Here is a 21,093-nt window from a genome sequence, read left to right on the forward strand (position 1 = left end):
GTAGGAAGTTCGCAAATGGTGTGTCTTCAGTGGAAGATGCTCCTCGTCCAGATGAGGCACAACAAGTCGTGACTCCACAGAACATTGCAGCAGTTGGAGCCATAGTGAAGGACAACCACTGAGTGGCACTGAATGACATTGCAGCAAGTTTACAGATTAGTCATGGGTCAGCACACAACATTGTGCATGATGTGCTCCAGTTTCACAAAGTATCTGCAAGATGGGTGTTGTGAAGAACTTCTTCAGCGCTTTGAACGAGAAGGTGATGGCTTCCTTGCAAGAATCATTACTGGGGACAAAACCTGGGTTCACTTCCACCAACCGGAAACGAAGAGAGCGAGCAAGAAATGGCACCATTCCTCATCACCAAAACCAAAGTAGTTGCGAACAGAACCATCAGCAGGGAAGGCTATGCTGACTCTCTTTTGGGACGAAAAAGGCGACATTTTAGAGCATTACATGCCTAGAGGGACCACTGTCACCAGTGAATCATACACAGATCTCCTAAAACATCATCTGCGGCCTGCAGTCAAATCAAAGCGACGTGGATTGCTGTCAGCAGGTGTCCTTTTGCAACATGACAATGCAAGGCACCACACTGCCCGTACAACAGTTGCAACAATCACACACCTGCATTATGAGTGTCTTCCTCATCCACCATACTCACCAGACCTTGCCCCAAATGATTTCCATATGTTTGGACCACTCAAAGACGCAATGGGAGGAAAGAAGTTCCGTTCTGATTAAGAGGTACGCCACACGGTGCACGAGTGGTTGAGCAGACTACCAAAATAATTTTTTTCTAAAGGAATTTGTGCTCTTTGTAAGCGCTGGGGACTTGCATTGAGCGTGGGGGAGAATATGATGAAAAGTGATACAGCTTTCTACTACTTCTGCACAATAAATAATATTTTAAAAAATATTTAAGGTTTTCATTTGACTCACCCTCGTACATTGTCGCAGCAGAGTAGGGAAAGAACCAGAGCTCCAAGCGCTAATAGAAAACACCGAAACTCAAATCGTTATAGGTACTGAAAACTGGCAAAAGCCGGAGATAAGGTCCACCAAAGTTTTTACATCGGACCGAACGGTTCAGGAATGATAGATTGAATACAGTTGGTAGTAACGTCTTTGTTGCTGTTATCAGTAGTTTATCTTGTAGCGAAATTGAAGTAGACAATTCCTGTGAATTAGTAAGCATAGAAGCTATACTTGACAACCGGAATGAATTAATAATTGGTTCATTTTATCGACTCAGATGATCCAGCTACTGAACAATTCAAAGAAAGAGTGTCATTTGAACTAGGTAACCTACTCATACAATTATTATTGGTTGTGACTTCAATGTACCCTCTACACATCAGAGAAAATACGTGTCCAAAGCCTATGCTAGGCATAAAATATCCGAAATCATACTAATTGCTTTCTTATACAATTAATTCGAACAACTAGTTCAGGAGTTGACCGGTAGTGCATTTTGTTGTGACAGCATACTTGACCCCTTAGCAAATAAACAATCCCTAGTAAAATCACGACTGATGCAGGGATTACTGACCACAAGGACGTCGTGGCGAGACTGACCACCGCAACAGTCAAATCCGCCAGAAATAAACGCATGATAGATCTGTTTAAAAAAGCAGATAAAAATTGGCTAGATGCCATTTTAAGAGACAGTTTCCATTATTTAAGCGTAGATCAGATGTGGCTTAGATAATGTTGACGAACTCTGAGAGATTTACACCAAATAAATTACTAAGAGATGGAATTCACCCTGCGTGCCACACGAAGTATGTCAGAACACTATTGCAGGAGCAGCGTAAAAAGCATGCCAAATTTAAAAGAACGCTAAGTCTACAAGACTGACGATGTGATGTTTTTAATAGCTTGCACAACAAAACTGTCTCGAAATCTGGCACAAAATCCAGAGACGTTCTGCTCGTATGAAAAGCGAACGAGCAGCAACACACTATTAATGCGTTCACTGTGTGATACCGAATGTTAACGATAACAAGGCCGCTAAAGCGGCGTTACTAAAGACGTTTTTCTGAAATTATTTCAACAAAGAAGACGAAGTAAATGTTCCAGAATTCGAATCAAGAGCAGCTGTCAACAGAGTAGCTTAGAAGTAGATATCCTTGGTGTAGCGAAGCAGTTTAAATCTCTTAACAAACGGCAAATCTTCGGAACCAGATTGTGTAGCAACGAGGTTCCGTTCAGAGTGTGCTGATAGGATAGCTCAATAGTTTGCAGTCGTATACAACCGCTAGCTTGACGACAGATCCGTACCCGAAGACTGAGAAGTTGCACAGGTCACACCAATACACAAGCCGGCCTTTGTGGCCGTGCGGTTCAAGGCGCTTCGGTCTGGAACTACGTGGCCGCTACGGTCGCAGGTTCGAATCCTGCCTCGGGCATGGATGTGTGTGATGTCCTTAGGTTAGTTAGGTTTAAGTAATTCTACGTTCTAGGGGACTGATGACCACAGATGTTAAGTCCCATAGTGCTCAGAGCCATTTGAACCAATACACAAGAAAGTAAACGAAGTAATTCGCTGAATTACAGCCCCATTTGACTGACGACGATTTGCAGTAGAGTTATTTGGAACGTGTACTTTGTTCGAAGATAATGATTTACCTTAAAGAAAAGATCTACTGATATACAGTCAGCACAGAATCGGAAAATATTGTTCTTATGAAACACACTTAAATTTTTATTCACGTAAAGTAATGAATGCTAGTGACAGAGGATCTCATTGATTCCACATTTTCAGATTTCCTGAAGGCTTTTGATACCGTACCTCACAAGTGGCTTGTAATCAAATTGTGTGCTTACGGAGTATTGTCTCAGATGTGGTAATTGATTCGTGATTTCCTGCCAGAGAGGTCACAGTTCGTAGTAATTGACGTAAAGCCATCGAGTAAAACAGAAGTGATATCTGGCATTCCCCAAGGAAGTGTCATAGGCTTTCTGCTGTTCCTTATCTACGTAAACGATATAGGAGACAATCCAAGCAGTCTTCCTATATTGCTTGCAGATGATGCTGTCGTTTATCACATAGCGGAGTCATAATGAAGACGAGGATGTAAATAAACAGTGGATCACTGTGAGGAATAATATCAAAGAGGCAGCGAAGGTCACAATAGGTACAATTAAGAAGAACAGGAGGAAACCGTGGTTTGATGAGCAATGCAAGAAATTGGTAGAGGAAACGAGAAAAGCGCGGTTAGATTGGGATAGAATGAGAGACAGAAAACGAGAGGAGTTCTTGAACTTGAGAAGGGAAGTTGGTCATAGGCTACTGGCAAAGAAGAGGGATTATTTGAACAATCAAATTACAAAAATGGAAACAGTAAAACAAAAAACATTAGGGAACTTTACCTAGACATAAATGGGTATAGGAAGGGCTCCAAGGCTAGGACAAATGCACTTCAAGGGGATGCTGGGGAAATACTGACAGACCTCAGTGCTATATTAAGTAAATGGAGGGCGTATTTTGAGCATCTATTAAATGTACACCAGGAAGCAGGAAATGAGCAGGCGTATGAAATACATACAGCAGAACTCCAGATACCTGAGCCAACGTTAAAGGAAGTAAGAGATGCAATAAACAAATTGAAAAACCATAAAGCACCAGGATCAGATTGCATAACTGCAGAACTAGTTAAAAATGGGGGACAGATATTGGTGGAAGTAGTTCACAAAGTGATAACTAAAGTATGGAACTCAGAGATGATACCTGAAGAGTGGCAGGAGTCGATTCTGATCCCAATTCTTAAGAAAGGTGACATAATGGGTTAATTACAGAGGGATATCACTATGACCAGTATGTTCCAAAATTTTCTCGAATATTGTACTAAGCAGGCTTACACCATATGCAGATGAAATTGTGGGGGATTACCAAGCCGGCTTTCGGAGGAACAAATCAACTATAGACCAAATATTCACCCTGCGTTAAATTTTGGAAAAGAAATGGGAATACAATAAACCAGTTCATAATCTTTTAATAGATTTTACAAAAGCATATGATTCAGTATTGCAGTCAAAATTGTACAGAATTATTTTGGAACTTGGAATACCAAAGAAGTATGTTAGACTTATAGAAGCGAGTTTGAAAAACACAAAAGGTAGAGTACGAGTGGGGAAATTGGAATCAGAAGAATTTGTAATAAAGAACGGACTTAAGCAGGGAGATGCTCTGTCTCCGCTACTTTTTAATTTAGTCCTAGAATATATTATACGAATGGCAGCAGATAATTCAGAGGGTGTGGAGGTAAATGGAAATATTAAGATATTAGGGTATGCAGATGATCTAAACATCATTAGCGATAGGAAAGAATCTGTAACTGCAAATGCGAATGCGTTAATCAAGACTAGTGAAAATGTAGGTCTAAGGATAAGTGAAGACAAAACTAAATACCTGGTTACTACTAGAATGCCAACAGCAGTAGATCAGGAAATGTTAAGAGTTGGAGACATGCAGTTTGAAAAAGTGAACACATTTAAGTATCTAGGCGTGGACATCACTTCGAGAAATGAGATTGAATCCGAACTGAAGAAGAGATTATGGGCGGAACATGCGTGCTACTTCTCACTGAATAGATTACTTTCATCACGGATATTGTCTAGGAATTTAAAGATTAGAATATACAAAACTATTATTCTACCAGTTATGCTGTATGGGTGTGAGACTTGGTGTCTCACTGTGCAAAACGAAAAGCCGTTTCGAGTATCTGAAAACAAAATTTTGAGGAAAATTTTCGGAGCAAAAAGGGATGAATTAGCTGAGAGTGGCGAAAACTGCATAACGAAGAGGTTCACGAACTCTGTTCAACCTCTGACATAATCAATATTATTAAATCACGTAGGCTGCGATGGGCGGGTCACATAGCTCGAATGGATGAAGGCAGGTCAGCGTGCAAATTACTGGTAGGGCACCTAGAGGGAAAACGTCCTGTGGGGAGACCGAGGCGTCGATGGGAGGACAATGTGAAGGCTGATTTGAGGAGCCTAGGTATTGAAGGTGAATGGAAGGAAATAGCCCAAGACAGAGACAGATGGCGAAAATACGTTGCTGCGGTAATGGATTCTCGAGTCCGGTATGACCAGTGAGTAAGTAAGTAAGTATAATCAAAACCACTTGCAAACCGATTTAAGCGAGATATCTTTACGATGCGAAAAGTGGCAGTTCGTCCCAGACAAGGACGAGTGTGTGGTCATCCACGTGAGTACTAAAAGAAATCCTTTAGATTTCGGATACGCGACAAATCACACAAATCTAAAGGTCCTCATCTCCACTAGATACCTAAGAATTACAATTACGAACAACTTAAATTGGAACTATCAATAGACAATGTTGTGGGAAAGGCGAACCAAAGAGTGTTTTTATTGGCAGAACACTTAGAGTATACAATGGGTCTACTAAAGGGACTGCAGCTCCTCTTGAATTATCGCGAAACAGCGAAGAGAGAATCACAGATATGATACGCGAGTTGGGGTGGCTGGGGAAAACCATGACGTCATCCGGGGGTGAGAATAATTAATTGATCAGTTAATTAGTTTGATAACAATTTTACATCAAAATTGCGCCAGAAATGGCTCTGCCTTCCTAACTCACCACAAACCACGTATAAGCGCCAGGCAATTACGACGTGATTCCGGTATGTCCGTAAATAATGTTGTAACAATATTTCATCCTCATAAGTACCATATATACCACTTGTCACTGCATCAAAAACTTCATGGCGCCAACTTCCATAACCGGGTAGTGTTTTGTGAATGGACACATCAACAAATGCGCCGGCCGGGGTGGCCGAGCGGTTCTAGGCGCTACATTCTGGAACCGCGCGACTGCTGCGGTCACAGGTTCGAATCCTGACTGGGGCATGGATGTGTGTGATGTCCTTAGGTTAGTTAGGTTTAAGTAGTTCTATGCTCTAGGGGCTGATGACCTCAGACGTTAAGTCCCATAGTGCTCAGAGCCATTTGAACCTACAACAAATACTGGACTCGCATTCGGGAGGACGACGCTTCAATCCCGCGTCCAGCCATCCTGATTTAGGTTTTCTGTGATTTCCCTAAATCGCTCCAGGCAAATGCCAGGATGGTTCCTTTCAAAGGGCACGGCCGACTTTCTTCACCATCCTTAGCTAATCCGATGAGACCGATGACCTCACTGTCTGGTCTCCTTCCCCAAAACAACCCAACCCTTCAACAAATGTAAACTACCCTCACGTTCTTTGCCGAAGTACTATTTTCCAATGAGTCTACGTTCACAAACCATGGTAGCGTTAACTTGCATAACATTCATTAGTGGAATGTAGACAATACCCATACCCACTGGTTAGGGCAAGGTAACTATCAACGTCCTTGGTCGATTAACGTATGGTGTGACATCAAGGGAAACAAGTTCATTGGTCTGCATTTTATTGACGGCACATTGAGTGGATGCAAATATCGAGTGTTTTTAGGACAGGAACTACCAGTATTACTGGAGGATGTTCCCCTGGACGTTCGACAAGATATATGGTTTCAGCATGATGGTTGTCCAGCGCAATATGCAACCGAAACACGGGAGGTATTAGACCGTGTTTACACTAGTCAGTGCATTGGCAGAAGTGGCCCGCTAGGTCGCCGGATTTCTGTCTGTGGGGATATTTAAAAGATAAGGTGTACAACTGCCAACAGGCCGTGAAGACATGGCGATTGCATCAGAAACGGCTGTGCTGCCTTCCCACACATACTCTTCTGTCCTGTGCACGGTCATTTCAAAACAGGACCATTAAGTTTATTGAAATTAGTAGTGCTACATTTGAACACTTACTCTAATTAGAAAAGCAGAGTAGCGTTAACCACCACCACGGTGTTGCACCGAGTAGTCCCCAGCTCAATATCTCGGAGGAATACAACATTGCGAATGGGGTTTTCAATTAGAAGTTATGAAATACTGGCCTGTCATACCCTCGCAGCATGAAGGTGGGATCCCATGTGCCATTGGATACTCCAGGGCCATTGAGCAAGCAGCATTTCGTAAAATACGTTCCCATTGATGATTTCAATGTTGAACACCATACCCACGTACGGGTGGAGTGGTGGGTAGAGTGTGGTATAGTTGAATATCCCCCTCTGAGACAAACAAATTGGAATTATAACTTTTCTGTTCTGATGTGCAGTTTTCTAGTCTTCAGTTAAAATGAACACTCTTGGTGCCAATATATACAAACATACACCAAATGCTATATAAACCAATGGGTATGAATTGTTCAGCATAAGACATTTTGAAGAGGGTTAGTGTGTCGACCCTTTCAGTCTTTTAAAATATATTCAGTTTTCTTGCAATGTAGGAACAGAAACAGAAGACTTAACAAAAATCTCGGACCATTCTAAATACATTGGAGTTCTTCCCCAATTTTAATGTTTCTGCATTTCAGCGCCATCTGTCAGTGGTTTAAAAAATGTTTCAGATGAAACTTGATAACTTTTTTACAGAGAATCCAAACCTGCAATAAAAAATGAGGGTTTCCATTTCAGATTTAAAAGTTGCCCCCCCATCCCAACCAAGGGGGCGGGGGCTGGAGGTCATGTATCATTTGATGTCCCTCTTTGAGCTTATAAAATTGTCTTACCCACTATTTTTACCCGATGTATTGTTTTTGAGATAATCTGATCCGAAACTTCAGATGGACCGCCCTGTGTATATTTCAGCTGTCTTACCTAAGACTATAGATTTAAGTGTCAGGAAGTCATTTCTGAAAGTATTTGTATGGAGTGTAGCCATGTATGGAAGTGAAACATGGATGATAAATAGTTTGGACAAGAAGAGAATAGAAGCTTTCGAAATGTGGTGCTACAGAAGAATGCTGAAGATTAGTTGGGTGGATCACATAACTAATGAGGAAGTATTGAATAGGATTGGGGAGAAGAGAAGTTTGTGGCACAACTTGACCAGAAGAAGGGATCGATTGGTAGGACATGTTCTGAGGCATCAAGGGATCACCAATTTAGCATTGGAGGTCAGCGTGGAGGGTAAAAATCGCAGAGGGAGACCAAGAGATTAATACACTAAGCAGATTCAGAAGGATGTAAGTTGCAGTAGGTCCTGGGAGATGAAGAAGCTTGCACAGGATAGAGTAGCATGGAGAGCTGCATCAAACCAGTCTCAGGACTGAAGACCACAACAACATACCTATGACTGAGCCTTTGTGATTATTCCAGGTACTTATATGGTATGACTAATTCCAACTATGAGCCACCAATATTTTTATGAAAATAAAAGATTGCTATTCACCATATAGAGGATACAGTGAGTAGCAGACAGGCACAATGAAAAATACTGCTACACATTTAATTGTTTGGCCAGAATGCCTTCTTCTGAGTAGAAAACACACACACACACACACACACACACACACACACACACACACAGAATGGAATATTATCAGAGAAGGGCAGCAGAAAAAGAAATAGTTACAAAATGCAGCAATAGATGGTGCTGTAAGCTTCGTAATTTAATAGTGGTCGACTACAAATGACAAATGGATCATACAACAATGCCTAAGGTGTACGTTTGACATTAAACAAACTGTACTACTCATTGTGCATGTGTGTACAGGTGTGATGTTGTCAGTTAGGTTAGCCCATCCACCACGGCAAGGTCATATAACATCGAATGGGAAAAATCAGTTTTTAACTGTCCTGAGGCCATAAACAGCATGAATCAAAATAAAATAAGATTATTAATTTCTGTGTGACTGGCGCAAAACATGTTCAATATGCCATCCACCATTTTCTGCAACAAATTTAAATCAAGGAACAACATGTTTCACTACTGATTGAAGTGTTTCTGGGGTCACATTCACAATGTGTTGCACACTGGGTGTCTCCAATCCAGCTAAGTTTGCAGTTGGAATACTGAACACACCATCTTTCAGATAGCCCTACAGCCAGAAGTCACATGGATTAAGATCAGGTGATCTGGATACCAGGCTGTAGGGAAATGGCAGCTGACAATTCTAGCATTTCCGAAATGGCACTTCAGCAGCTGCATAACTGGATTTGCAATGTGCAGAGGCATGCCATCTTGAACAAAAGTGATCACAGCCACACTGTTGGAGAGCTGGAATGTTGTGGTTGTGCAAAAGTCACTGATAGCACTTACCAGTGATGATAGAGGTAACAAAACCGGAAGCATCTGTCTCTTCAAAAAAAATATGGCCCTATGATAAATGATGCCATCCACACCACACAGTGACCTTTCCAGGGTGAAATGGTACTGGTTGATTTGCATGTGGAATTTCCATTGCCCATATTTGACATATCCTGCCAGATAGAAGTGGACTTTGTCTGTCCACAAAATCTTCCACAGCCAATCATTATGCACTTCCATGCAGACAAGAAATTCTAAAGGAAAGGTCTATCTTGCTGACAGGGCAACAGGAAGCAACTTGTGCACATGAGTAATTTTGAATGGGTAGCAAAGAAGGATGTTTCATAGGATTTTACACATCGTGCTCATGGGTATGTCCAATGTTTGGGCAATTCTCTGTACACTACACATTTGCACACCACCACTCATCTCCTCCTGCATTGCTGTGGCCACTGCATCCACTGATGTTGAATCAGTTCATTTCCTCCCTCTACTAGCTTGCACACTGAAAGAACCCATCTTTTCAAATTTCCGAATCATATTCTCCAGACCCACAGCAGTCATCGCGCCAACACCTTTCTTCAAACCATTAAGTATCTGGAACTTCTGCAGAGCAATGTGTGCATTGTAATCATTGTTGTAATACATCTTTACAAGCAGAGCATGATTCTGCATTGAGACAGTCATGGCAAACGTCGCAGACACGAAAAGAGGAAAAGCCATGTACCCAATGTGTGCATACCTACTTCAGTGGGCCGTACACATGACAAGTGTTTTCGTTTATGTATTCTGACATAACAGCGTTATCTATTGATCAATTTTCACACTAGTTTTTTCTTCTGCCATAGGTTGCCCTCCTTCTCTGATTATATTCTGTTGCAATTTAACATCATTCTGACCCGTAGTGTTATTTCTATAGAGTTTTGAAAGTTTAACTTTAATTCTGTGTGTGTGTGTGTGTGTGTGTGTGTGTGTGTGTGTGTGTGTGTGTGTGTGTTTTCCACTTCAGAAGAAGGCATTTCGGCCAAACAATTAAATGTATAGCAGTCTTTTCATTGTGCCTGTCTGCTACTCACTGTATCCTCTATATGGTGAATAGCAATCTACCATTTTCATAAAATCAGGCTCAAAAATGCTAAAAATAGTATCCGTGACTAAAATATTAGTGACTCATAGTTGGAATCAGTCTTCTCATGCAAATACCTGGAATAATCACAAAGTCTCAGTAAGGCAGCTGACAGACTTCAGTTTTCTGGCAGAGTACTGAAGAAATGTAATTTACAAATGAAACTGCTTCCAAAATACTCACTAGATCCATCTTAGGATGTTACTTGTGTATATGGGAGCTGTACCAAATATACTAATGGAATATTTAACATAAACAGAGAAGAGCAGCATGTGTGGTCACAAATTTGTTTAAAACCCTAAATAGTCTGACACCTGAGAATTGAAACCATCTGTATCATAAAAGCTTACACACACAGTTCAATGAACTAGTATTAAGTGAGGAATCAAGGAGTGCACCACAATCCACTGCATATTGCACCTGTAGTGACCACAGAAACATGATTAGACTAATAACAGCTTGTACAGAGGAAGCTAAGCTGCAAGTCCTAATACACAATAAAATCTCAAGTACATTCTCTTTTACATTTCATAGTGGTCTGCAGGGTTTATAGGGTGAATCGCCTAAAACTTGTAATGCAAATATTGCAGAAATGGAAAGTGGTATTGATGTGTGGTTTTCACAGAATGGATTGGTAGCCAGGGGCTTGTATTGTTAGCCAATAAACAGGAAAGTGTATTTTTGTGCAAACATATACTTTTTTAAATGAAACACTGACTATTGACTTTAACAGACTAAAAATAAGGTAAATTGGAATGTCAGTGGTATTTGTTGCAGGATTGTAGTGTGAGTTGGTTACAAGATATCGTATTTTGATAAAATCCCATACCGATACTTGTTCGTGCCATTCAAACTGCATAATTGCAAAGTACGATGTTGATATGTTTGCTTACAGTGTGCTTGTATGTTCCTTGAGTGCACTGAAACACGCTGTGACATTCCAAGCAGTAGGTCATGAGTGGACTATGGGATTTACCAATGCAGAAAAAGCTGACATGCTCACTGTGTATGGAGAATGTAGGAAGAATGCAGTTCATTCTTGTACAGTGTATAAGGTGACATATCTCAGTTGAAGTCAACAATCTCGGAAGCTATTTATCAATTTCTTCAACTGATTATGTGAAAGTGATAGTGTAACACCTAGACAACATAACAGAAGGAAACAAGTGATGACAGAAGAAGGGGAAATCAGTGCTCTTGCTGCTGTTGCAGTATATCCACACTTAAGCTCTTGCACAATGAAGGTAGTGAAGTTAGTCAGGCAAGTGTCCTACATGTTCTCCATCGACATAACTTCTGATGATGGGCATTAAGACAGGATACTCCAGATGTATCTTGTTTAGAGATGAAGCCACATTTACCAATAATGACTAGGTAAACTGCCAAAACATGTACTACTGGTCTGTTGACAATAGTGATTGGCTTTGCCCTAGGGAATGTCAGCATCCATGGAGTGTAAACATGTGGAGTGGGATTGTGACCCAACAGCTCATAGGTGCACGTTTCTGAGACAGAACTCTGAAAGTGCAAAAGTATTCAGCCTCCTAACAGACCATCTTCCACAGCTGCTATAAGATGCTCCTCTGCAGACTAGGAGGAACCTATGGTACCAACATGATGGCTGCTCAGCCCATAGTGCACAAAGTACTACAGCATCTCTTCATGCATTGTTTCCATGTCATTGGATTGGATGCGGAGGCCACATACCTTGTCCGGCTTGTTCCCCAGATCTGTCTACCAGGGCATACTAATTATATCTGATGGTATATAATGACATATTACTGCAGCTTGATGTACATCTCTGTTGAAATGCTAGCGTGATGCAGCAGTTGTTTCATACCAGACTGGAAGTGTGAATTGCCACTGCCAATGGTCATTTTAAACACAGCCTGTGATAATCAGTTGTCCAGTTACTGGTGAGAATCCACATAACCAGTATACGCACTTTTGTTGTTCTTTAGTGTGTGCTACCACTGGTATTGTGCAAGTTTCAGTGTGGGAACTTTTCAAAATATGATATCTCTTAAATGGCTTGGTCTAGAATCTTGCAACAAACACCACTGTCATTCTAATTTGAACTACTTTTAATTTGTTAATGTCAATAGGCATTGTTACATTTAAAAATGTGTGTGTGTTTTTTTAAAAAAATATGCTTTCTAAGTATGATTATGATCTGTTTATTGGTTACAGTACAAACTCCTGATCAACAATACATTTTTTGAAAACCACCCATCAAAAACACTTTTCATTTCTGCAATATTTGCAGTGCAAGTTTTAGGTGCTCCCCTGTATATGTAGATATAGAACACAAGTCTCTTGCTAACACTACTCACCTGTGATGACGCAAGTCATTTGTAATCATTTCTCTTGAGAAATTGTTTGGTATGTGGAAAAACAGCAAGGGATACTCTCCTAAACAGTTACAGTTCAATGATCCTCTGCCAAACTCTGCTCCAAAAACTAGCACAAGTAATGGTATGGTAATTACAGTTTCCCATTTTCACCACCCTTCAGTCATTTAATGAAATGCCACTGCATCTTTTGCTTCTGATTATTGCTAGAACATATCATTGTTGATGGATTTTGAATTGGTCTTACCTTGTCTCTCCAAATGTCTATTTTAATTTACTGTTTGTGACCTTTTAATAGCCACTCACTTTCCTCCTGGAACTTAATTTTAATCAGTGGCATTATTTTTTCAGATGATGTGAAGGACGATCGTGCAAACGGCTGCTCAAAAGATATTGAACTTGGAGGTAAGTAAAGAAAAATAGAACCATTCAAAGTGTATGTAAAAGTTTGTTACTTGGGAGAGTACAGTTGGACTGATGAGAGTTCAAGATTATATTGACTTGATTCATTGATCAGAAAAATAAATTGGAAACACAACCAGTAGTTAAGTGTATAACTGGTTGGGAGGATTAACGACTGCTACAGGGTGGTGGGAGCCATCTTCATATTTGTCAGGATGGGCTTGCCCTCACCTGGGCCATCTTGGGTTCTTTTTGATAGCTTTGGAGACAGGAGGGACACTGTGGGAAACTGCGAACAAACAATCAGTGCACATAAGCAGTTTGTCATTAAATAATTAAACTCGGAAAGTCATTCGAGTGCGCCTCCATCTCTGGCACAGTTTAGTTCATTGCAGTGGGCGAGTGGTCAGCAGCATTAGACACAACTGGGAGATGAGCTGCCTACACAAAACTCAGCAGTGGTGTCCAGGGCAATGGACAGCAGCTGTGCTGGAGGTGTGGGGCAGCCAATGCCCTCTTCTCCCTTGTTGTGGTGGCACCCAGTGTCTGACTCTGGACTAAAGGCTGGAGAACAGCAGCGGGGTGCCGGCAGACTTTGGCAGCAGATATGGTGGCAAATGGCCCTGTAGAGCCAGTGGCAGAGTGGCAGCTGCCATTGGTCTGGACAGTCAGGCGGATATCCTCAGATTGTGGCCAAGCGACGGCCGTGGTGGTAGGGACACAGTTATGGCACAAACTCTGAAGTTGTGTCAGTAGATCTCGTAGTGATAATGACACATGGCAGGTGCTGTGCATGACCCTACAGTGCCATTGTGACCTACTTGGCAGGGCCATGGTTTAAATGCAGCTGCTCAGTGCTTACTTCATGGAAGGGACTGCATTTCTGTGTCACCATTGAAACGTCTTGAATGGGGTCAGTGAGCGATGTCCGTCTATTGGCATGTGTCAGTGTCAAACAGTCAAACAGTAGGCTACAACCCTGTCTCACTCCCTTCTCAATCACTGCTTCCCTTTCATGCCCCTCAACTCTTATAACTGCCATCTGGTTTCTAGAGGCAAGATGGTTATGAGAATTCAACTCATTTCTTAATTGTATTACAGGGGTAAAACTCCACACTGTGGTAGGAAAAGGTACACAGTTTTCAAGAGCAATAGGTTGGCTGGAAATTATAATACCAATTTAGGGCACAAAGCAATGCTATACATACTCCACTATGATAATAAAGCAAATGGCATTAGAGGATCTCAGTCTGTGACACAACAAAATGTTATACAACACTTCAACACTGCTTTGCTACTGAAATATTTAACTTTATTCTTTTTTACAAATTGTCTTTTAACTTCCTTGTTATGTACTAATAAACCTCCGACTCTTTAAAGAATCAAACTCTCATGTAAGAAAACAGCTGCAAACGTATCATTACTTTAAGAACGCATTATAAAATATTTGATTTTATAGATCTTAAGTGAGAAAAATTTAGAAAATGTATGAAAATATATTTAAAGATTGTTGGAAGTTACTAAATACTTTCATTACCAAACACTGGATGAGTATAGCCAGGGTGATTTGCATCCCATTCTAATCAAAAGCTAGTTACTCAGTTATCTCAATGTTTCTAATGTCATATCTCTTAAGGTATATATCGTATGAGAATATAATTTTGCAGATAAATTCAGCGGTATATTTGGATAGTGTCTGCAAATTGTGTTGCAAAGAGAGATCATAGTAAAGAAGTAATAAATTAAAACAGCATGCCTAATGCACTAGTTTTATTGCATGAAAAGCAAAAATGTAGTAAAGAATGCATTTTCTTGGGCTTTCGTCAGTTTGTATGGGGTGTCAGTGAGAAACAGTTTCATAAGGGTTTGAAATTATGTGTAAAGTTTGTTGCAAGTCAACAAGTGCTTTCATTCTAAAATAGTAGATGAATGTTCTCTGGGTGTTTGCATGCATCCATTTACTCTGCATCAAGACATATGCCACAGTTTCTAACTGTAATACTTGCTCTTACTGCATTAAATATTTAAGATAAGTTTATGCCTTTTCATGATTAGATAATGACAGCATTTTAATTTTTTTAAATTTGCTCAACATTCTGTGATATATTGAAAATCAAGTTTTTGTTGCCCCTGAAAGCTGTTAGATAATCAAAGAAATTCATTATAAACAAAATATTATCTGAAACTATTAAAACAAGTTCTGTAACGTCTATACAGTAAACACACTGGCAACATCAGGGGCTTTATATTATGTCGAAAAGTTTGTGTTGTAAAAGAAATGCCTTTGGAGTGTGAACAATCTCTGACAGTGAGCAGAAATGGTTCATAAGGAGTGAGAAAGGCCCCAAGTGTTCACGGCTCTGGTCCAGTGATACTTGTGCAGCAATTTCTTGTGGCTGCAAGAGCACTGAAAGTCCCAAGCTGAGTAGTACAGTACATAGGTTACTTACAATGATGCTTCAAGGGGAATATGGGAGAGAATTGTCTGGCCACAGCAAGTATAAGGGATATTTGCATCTGGAGGTGAGATACCATACCTGTAATCATTTCCATCAAGCTACTACTTTGCACCTACAGCATCTAAAAATATAAGATTTTAGGCTTATAGCTTTGTAAAAGGCATACTGATGTTTTGCGTGATTTGGACAATGTGACCTATGTGTGAATTTTAATAGTAATTTCATAGGCATCATTATACCTAGATAGTATTACTTGGAACAAAATACATATTCAATCATCCTATATTCTGAGTGTCACAGTATGAATGAAAAATTTTACTGGCCTAAAGAACAAACTCTGTGCCAGAAAGCAGAAGTAGCTGAGTGGTCACCATGTCTAATTCTCATGTGAAGGACCTGGGTTCAGTTCTTGGTACTGCCTGGGATTTTTCCTTGATGGATGTACTGCAATGGGATGCACTCAGCCTCGCGGAAACAAAGTGGGGAGCTACTTGCATGAATATCATTGGGGCTACAAGGTCTGGAAAGTCAATAATGGGCAGGAAAACAGTGTGCTAACCGAATCACCCTGCCATATTGCATTTGCATGATACCATATGGTACAGGGTCACACATCTGTCAGTTGACATTGTATAGTCTTCAGGTCCTGAGTTTAGTCTGTTAGAAGATTCATATCATTGCTAGTTAAATAATTTTTCAGCTAAAACAATAACACTAACATTTCAAATTAACATTTAAAAGACTGTTGAAATCTTTGAATCTGGACTATCACTGTAAATTTTACTTCTTACTTATATATATGAACTAACTTTACCTGTTTCTGGTAACCTTATGTACCAATGTCTTGGTGATAGTATTCCAGCTCTGTCATGGTATTTTACTGTTGCTTTGAAATCATTAACATTTATATATCTGTGTGAATGGTGTCTGCTCTTATGGACATGTCTGAAAATACACACACCACAAATTATATAGTGTGCGTTTGTTGGTCAGAGGAATGAACATGTAAGACAAGAGCTACCAAAATGTATAATTACAAATTAATTAAACAACTGATGCAGAAAGAGGAATGAAGGGAGACCACATAGAAGATGAACTGAAATGTTTGGCCTTAAAAAGGCTGCTGCCTAATCCCATGAAGTGAATGAGAAGAAGAAGAAGGAGAAGGAGGAGGAGGAGGAGGAGGAGGAGGAGGAGGAGGAGGAGGAGGAGGAGGAGGAATACATAACTAAAGATCTTGGCGAAGTTATTTCGTACACAACACAATTTCATTGGGGTAGTCCTACTGTAGGTGGTACCCATTCATCTTCCAATGACCAGGATAACCAGCTTGTCCACCAAGTAATGGGGAACCTACAATTTAACATGGAATCTAAACATATAAACTACCTTTTTATATAAAGTGTTTTGATGTAAGTTGACACTGAGTGCAGTGTTGAATGGTTACCTCTGGTTTCTCCCTCCAAATTCAGATAGTGTGAGAGTTATTTTCTTGGTGATTTTGTTGTAGGCCATTAGGTCACAGTCTAAGGATTGTTTCTGTGCCTAATGTTTGGTATACTAGGAAGGAAGAAAGAAAGATTGTTTTCAACATCCCTTTGAAAGATGAGCAAGATGGCGGCAGGTACAGGTGCACCCAACTTTAATGCTCAAATGAATTATAGTAATGCAGTAAAAAAAGAAGCGTGTGTAAAGAATAACAGTGAATTCTCGAAATTCAGTGAATGCATTTCAAGTTTACATTTTGTTATTGATGGTCTAAGAAGAGAAAACCACTGCCTGAAGCTCGAAAATGTACAACTAAGAACGAAGGTAAATGTGCTTTTACTCCAACATGATAAAATGGATAAATCGACAGAATGGAGGGAAGTCAACAACAAAGGCAGATCACCGGGTGCTAATACTTCACAAACAGTAAGTGACACAAACTTGGTGGACGTAAATAAATTTGCTCCTAGTAACAGTGTATCAGTGACTGGCACAGAATCAAAACTAAAATTGTGTGTTAAAGTCCCTAAAAGTGGAAGTTATCACAAGGAAGTTTCATTTGATAAGCCAAAGCCTATATCTTCACCAAATGAACGTACAAGTTCTGACAACTACAAACTGTCTGCTCCAAATAAATCTATCAAATGTGTACACATTTTTGCAAACAGTCATGGTAGAGGCTTAGCAGATATCGTAAAAAGCAATCTTAGCAATGCTGAAGTGTGTGGAATAGTGAAGCCTGGTGCAAAAATTGAGGAAGTATTATCGGTTTGCGATCCTGAGAACGTTAAAAACGACTATGTGATAATAATCGGTGGTGCAAACAATGTAGCCTGTAATGAAGGCCACAATGTGATACAAACGCTGGAAAAGAATTTCTCAGCGTTAAATCGCTCCAAGTTATTTGTTGTAAACATCCCAAAAAGACATGACTTGAAACCACATGTGTCAATGAAGCTATGTCGCAAACAAACTATAAATTGACAAAGACTTGCAATAGATTTAATAACAGTTGTGTTGTAGATGTAAGCAGTTTTAGAAGAGAGTTGTTTACAAAACATGGTGTGCACCTAAACCTGGCAGGAAAGGGAACATTAGGTATTCTCCTAAAAGCAGCAATGACAGAACAACTCAACTCTACAAGATGCACTTCATATAAACAAACTACAGTAGACAAATGGTTTTCAAAAAAACGGGACAAGAGTGCATTCGTGAACTCGACAGTTAAGAATAATATTTAAGCAAAACCCTGTAACAGCCTCTGTAACGGATCAACTTGCAATCTTCCACCAAAATATTAGAAGCCTGTTTAATAAGCTAAACGAACTCTCAGTCAATGTGCAAGACCATCACGCCTCCTCAGGGATGGAAAGGCTGGTAATACCTGACTACAACGTGACGTCTTCATCCTGCAGAAACCAAAGAAAAGGTGGTGGTGTTGCAATTTTTGTTAAGAACAGTATCAATTGCAAAGAAATGTATGTTCAAAATTTTTGTTTAGAGCAACATTTTGAATCACGTGCCATCGAAATTTATGTAAGTAATTCCACCCTATTAATTGTGGCAATTTATAGAGCACCTTCAGGAAATCTTGACCTCTTTTGAAGCAGCTTGATTTGCTTTTACTGCACTTATTCAACTATAAAAGAGATGTTGCACTACTTGGAGATTTCAACATCAACTTTCTTACACATAGTAGTGGGAAGACAGACCTAGAAAATCTGATGTACACCTACAACCTTCTGCCAGTGGTCAATTTTCCCACCACAGTAACTTCATACTCAAGCAGTCTAATTGACAACATTTTTGTAGACCAAGAGAAATTAGGCAGTATCAGCATTAGTAAAATAATAAATAATCTTTCTGACCATGATGGTCAAAGACTTACCATCAAAAATATAAATGTTTGTCAGAATAAAACTGAGCCAACGTGGAAGGTATTCAGGTCCATAAATGAACTGACAATCAAAACATTCAAACCATGCCTTCATAATGTAAACTGGAGTTACATATATTCCGAAACAGATGTAAATCCCAAGTATAACCTGTTTAGTAAAGAAATTGCATCAATATTTGAAACCTCCTTCCCAAAAAAAAGCTTATAGAAATGTACCAAAAGAAAAAACAAAAAACTGTGGATAACAAATGGGATTAGGACATCTTGCAAGCAAAAAAGAATTTTGTACATAACAGCAAAAGAATCAGGAAACTCCAGTCAAATAAATCATTATAAAAAGTATTGTAAAACTTTGAGTAAGGTAATCAAACTTTCAAAAAGCATATATTTTAGATCCAAAATCAACCAATCCAGTAATAAAATTAAAGCAACCTGGGACATAATAAGGAGCGAGACTGGTACGAACAGTGCCAATAAACCAGTAGACATTGTACTAAACATTGATGACAATACTGTAAGCAACCAAGAGACTATTGCGAATGCATTCAATGACTACTTCATAAGTGCTACTGAAGCATAGTTTTCCCATTCCTGTGAGCGAGATAAGGACATCCCCCATAACCAGATATGAGATTAAAAAAAACATTTCCTCATTAAAATGCAAGGGATCATCTGGTGCAGATAATATCTCCAGTAAACTGCTAAAAACCTGCTCTGACCAATTAAGCAAAGTATTAGCCCATATATTTAATGCCTCTATGTACCAGGGTGTTTTCCCATAGGGCATGAAACTTGCTATAGTGAAGGCTCTCCACAAAAAGGGAGACACAATGCAAGTCTCAAACTATTGTCCAATCTCCCTCCTGTCCACTTTCGCTAAAGTCCTTGAGAAACTACTGCACTCCATAATTGTAATGCACCTAGAAAACTTTGGCATCATAAGTGATAGACAGTTCAATGTCCACAACTGAGGCCATATTTCTTTCACAAATGATATACTAGAATCCCTAAATACTAAAACGAAGGCAGTTGGAATATTTTGTGATTTGTCCAAAGCCTTCAGCTGTGTGGACCACAAAATACTCCTCAACAAAGCACGCCACTATGGGATCACTGGGGCACCGGGAAGCTGTCTAAAATCCTACCTCCAAAACAGGAAGCAGAAGGTAATTCTCAATAAAGAGGGAGAGGTAGTAGAGTCAGACTGGAGCACTGTACTCCATGGAGAACCCCAGGGATCCGTCCTTGGTTCGTTGCTGTTTCTGATATACGTAAATGACCTACCTTTTTCATGCAATACATGCAAGTTCACCATGTTTGCTGTCGACACCAGCATTTTGTTTAGTAACAAACAGCTCACTGATATAGAGGTTGATGCCAACAAATTACTTACAGTACTATTAACCTGGTTCCAAGTGAACTCGCTCACAGTAAACCTGAGCAAAACAAATTATATCCATTTCAGCCTTGACCACAAACTCCCCCAGGAGATTACTGTTTTAAATAACAATAATCAGATAGAAAGGGTACACTGCACCAAATTCTTAGGCCTCCACACAGACAGTAGGCTCAACTGGGACCACCATGTCCCCGAGACTGTAAAAAGGCTGTCCTCAGCAATTTTTGCCATTAGGACACTTTCACAATTTGGAGGCATAAATGTCACGAAGTCCACATAATTTGCATACTTCCACTCCATTATGTGTTATGGCATCATCTTCTGGGGCAATTCACCCTCATCTAAAAAAATCTTCCTCATGCAGAAAAAGTAGTCGGTATAATGTGCAGAGTACTCACGAGAACCTCCTGCCGTACGCTCTTTAAAAAACTTGGAATACTTTCCACAACCTGCCAGTATATTTTTTCCCTAATGAGTTTCTTGGTTGACAATCCTGCCCACTACGAAACCAATGAAAGCTTCCATTATCACAATACAAGAAAGAAGGCTGACCTCCACTTTGAACTAAAAAGTTTAACTCGGGTACATAAAGGAATGCATTACTCCAGTGCCAAAATATTTAACTTATTACCGAGCTATATAAAAAAGTCTACGTAGTAACAGTGCATCATTCAAAAACAATCTAAAGGCATATTTAATCGAGAAAACATTTTACTCACTAGATGAATACTTCAACAGAGAAAAATAGTCTTTGTATGTATTTATATTTACTGCTGTTTGTTTACGTTATTCTTGTTCCCATTTGTAACCACATACTTACTGTGACAAA

At 39.8% G+C, this 21,093-nt stretch overlaps 1 protein-coding gene across 2 annotated transcripts in view; it reads left to right on the forward strand.

Moving 5' to 3' along the window:
* LOC126281351 (synaptic vesicle glycoprotein 2B) overlaps positions 1–21,093 on the forward strand; it is a 493,622-nt gene that overhangs the window by 403,481 nt on the left and 69,048 nt on the right. For both annotated transcript variants that reach the window (XM_049980258.1, XM_049980257.1), the window contains exon 3: positions 12,971–13,024. In XM_049980258.1, coding sequence (XP_049836215.1) covers positions 12,971–13,024 — 54 coding nt within the window. The remainder of the gene's footprint in view (positions 1–12,970; positions 13,025–21,093) is intronic.

This window comes from Schistocerca gregaria, chromosome 7, assembly GCF_023897955.1.
Source record: "Schistocerca gregaria isolate iqSchGreg1 chromosome 7, iqSchGreg1.2, whole genome shotgun sequence".
Lineage (NCBI taxonomy): Eukaryota > Metazoa > Arthropoda > Insecta > Orthoptera > Acrididae > Schistocerca > Schistocerca gregaria.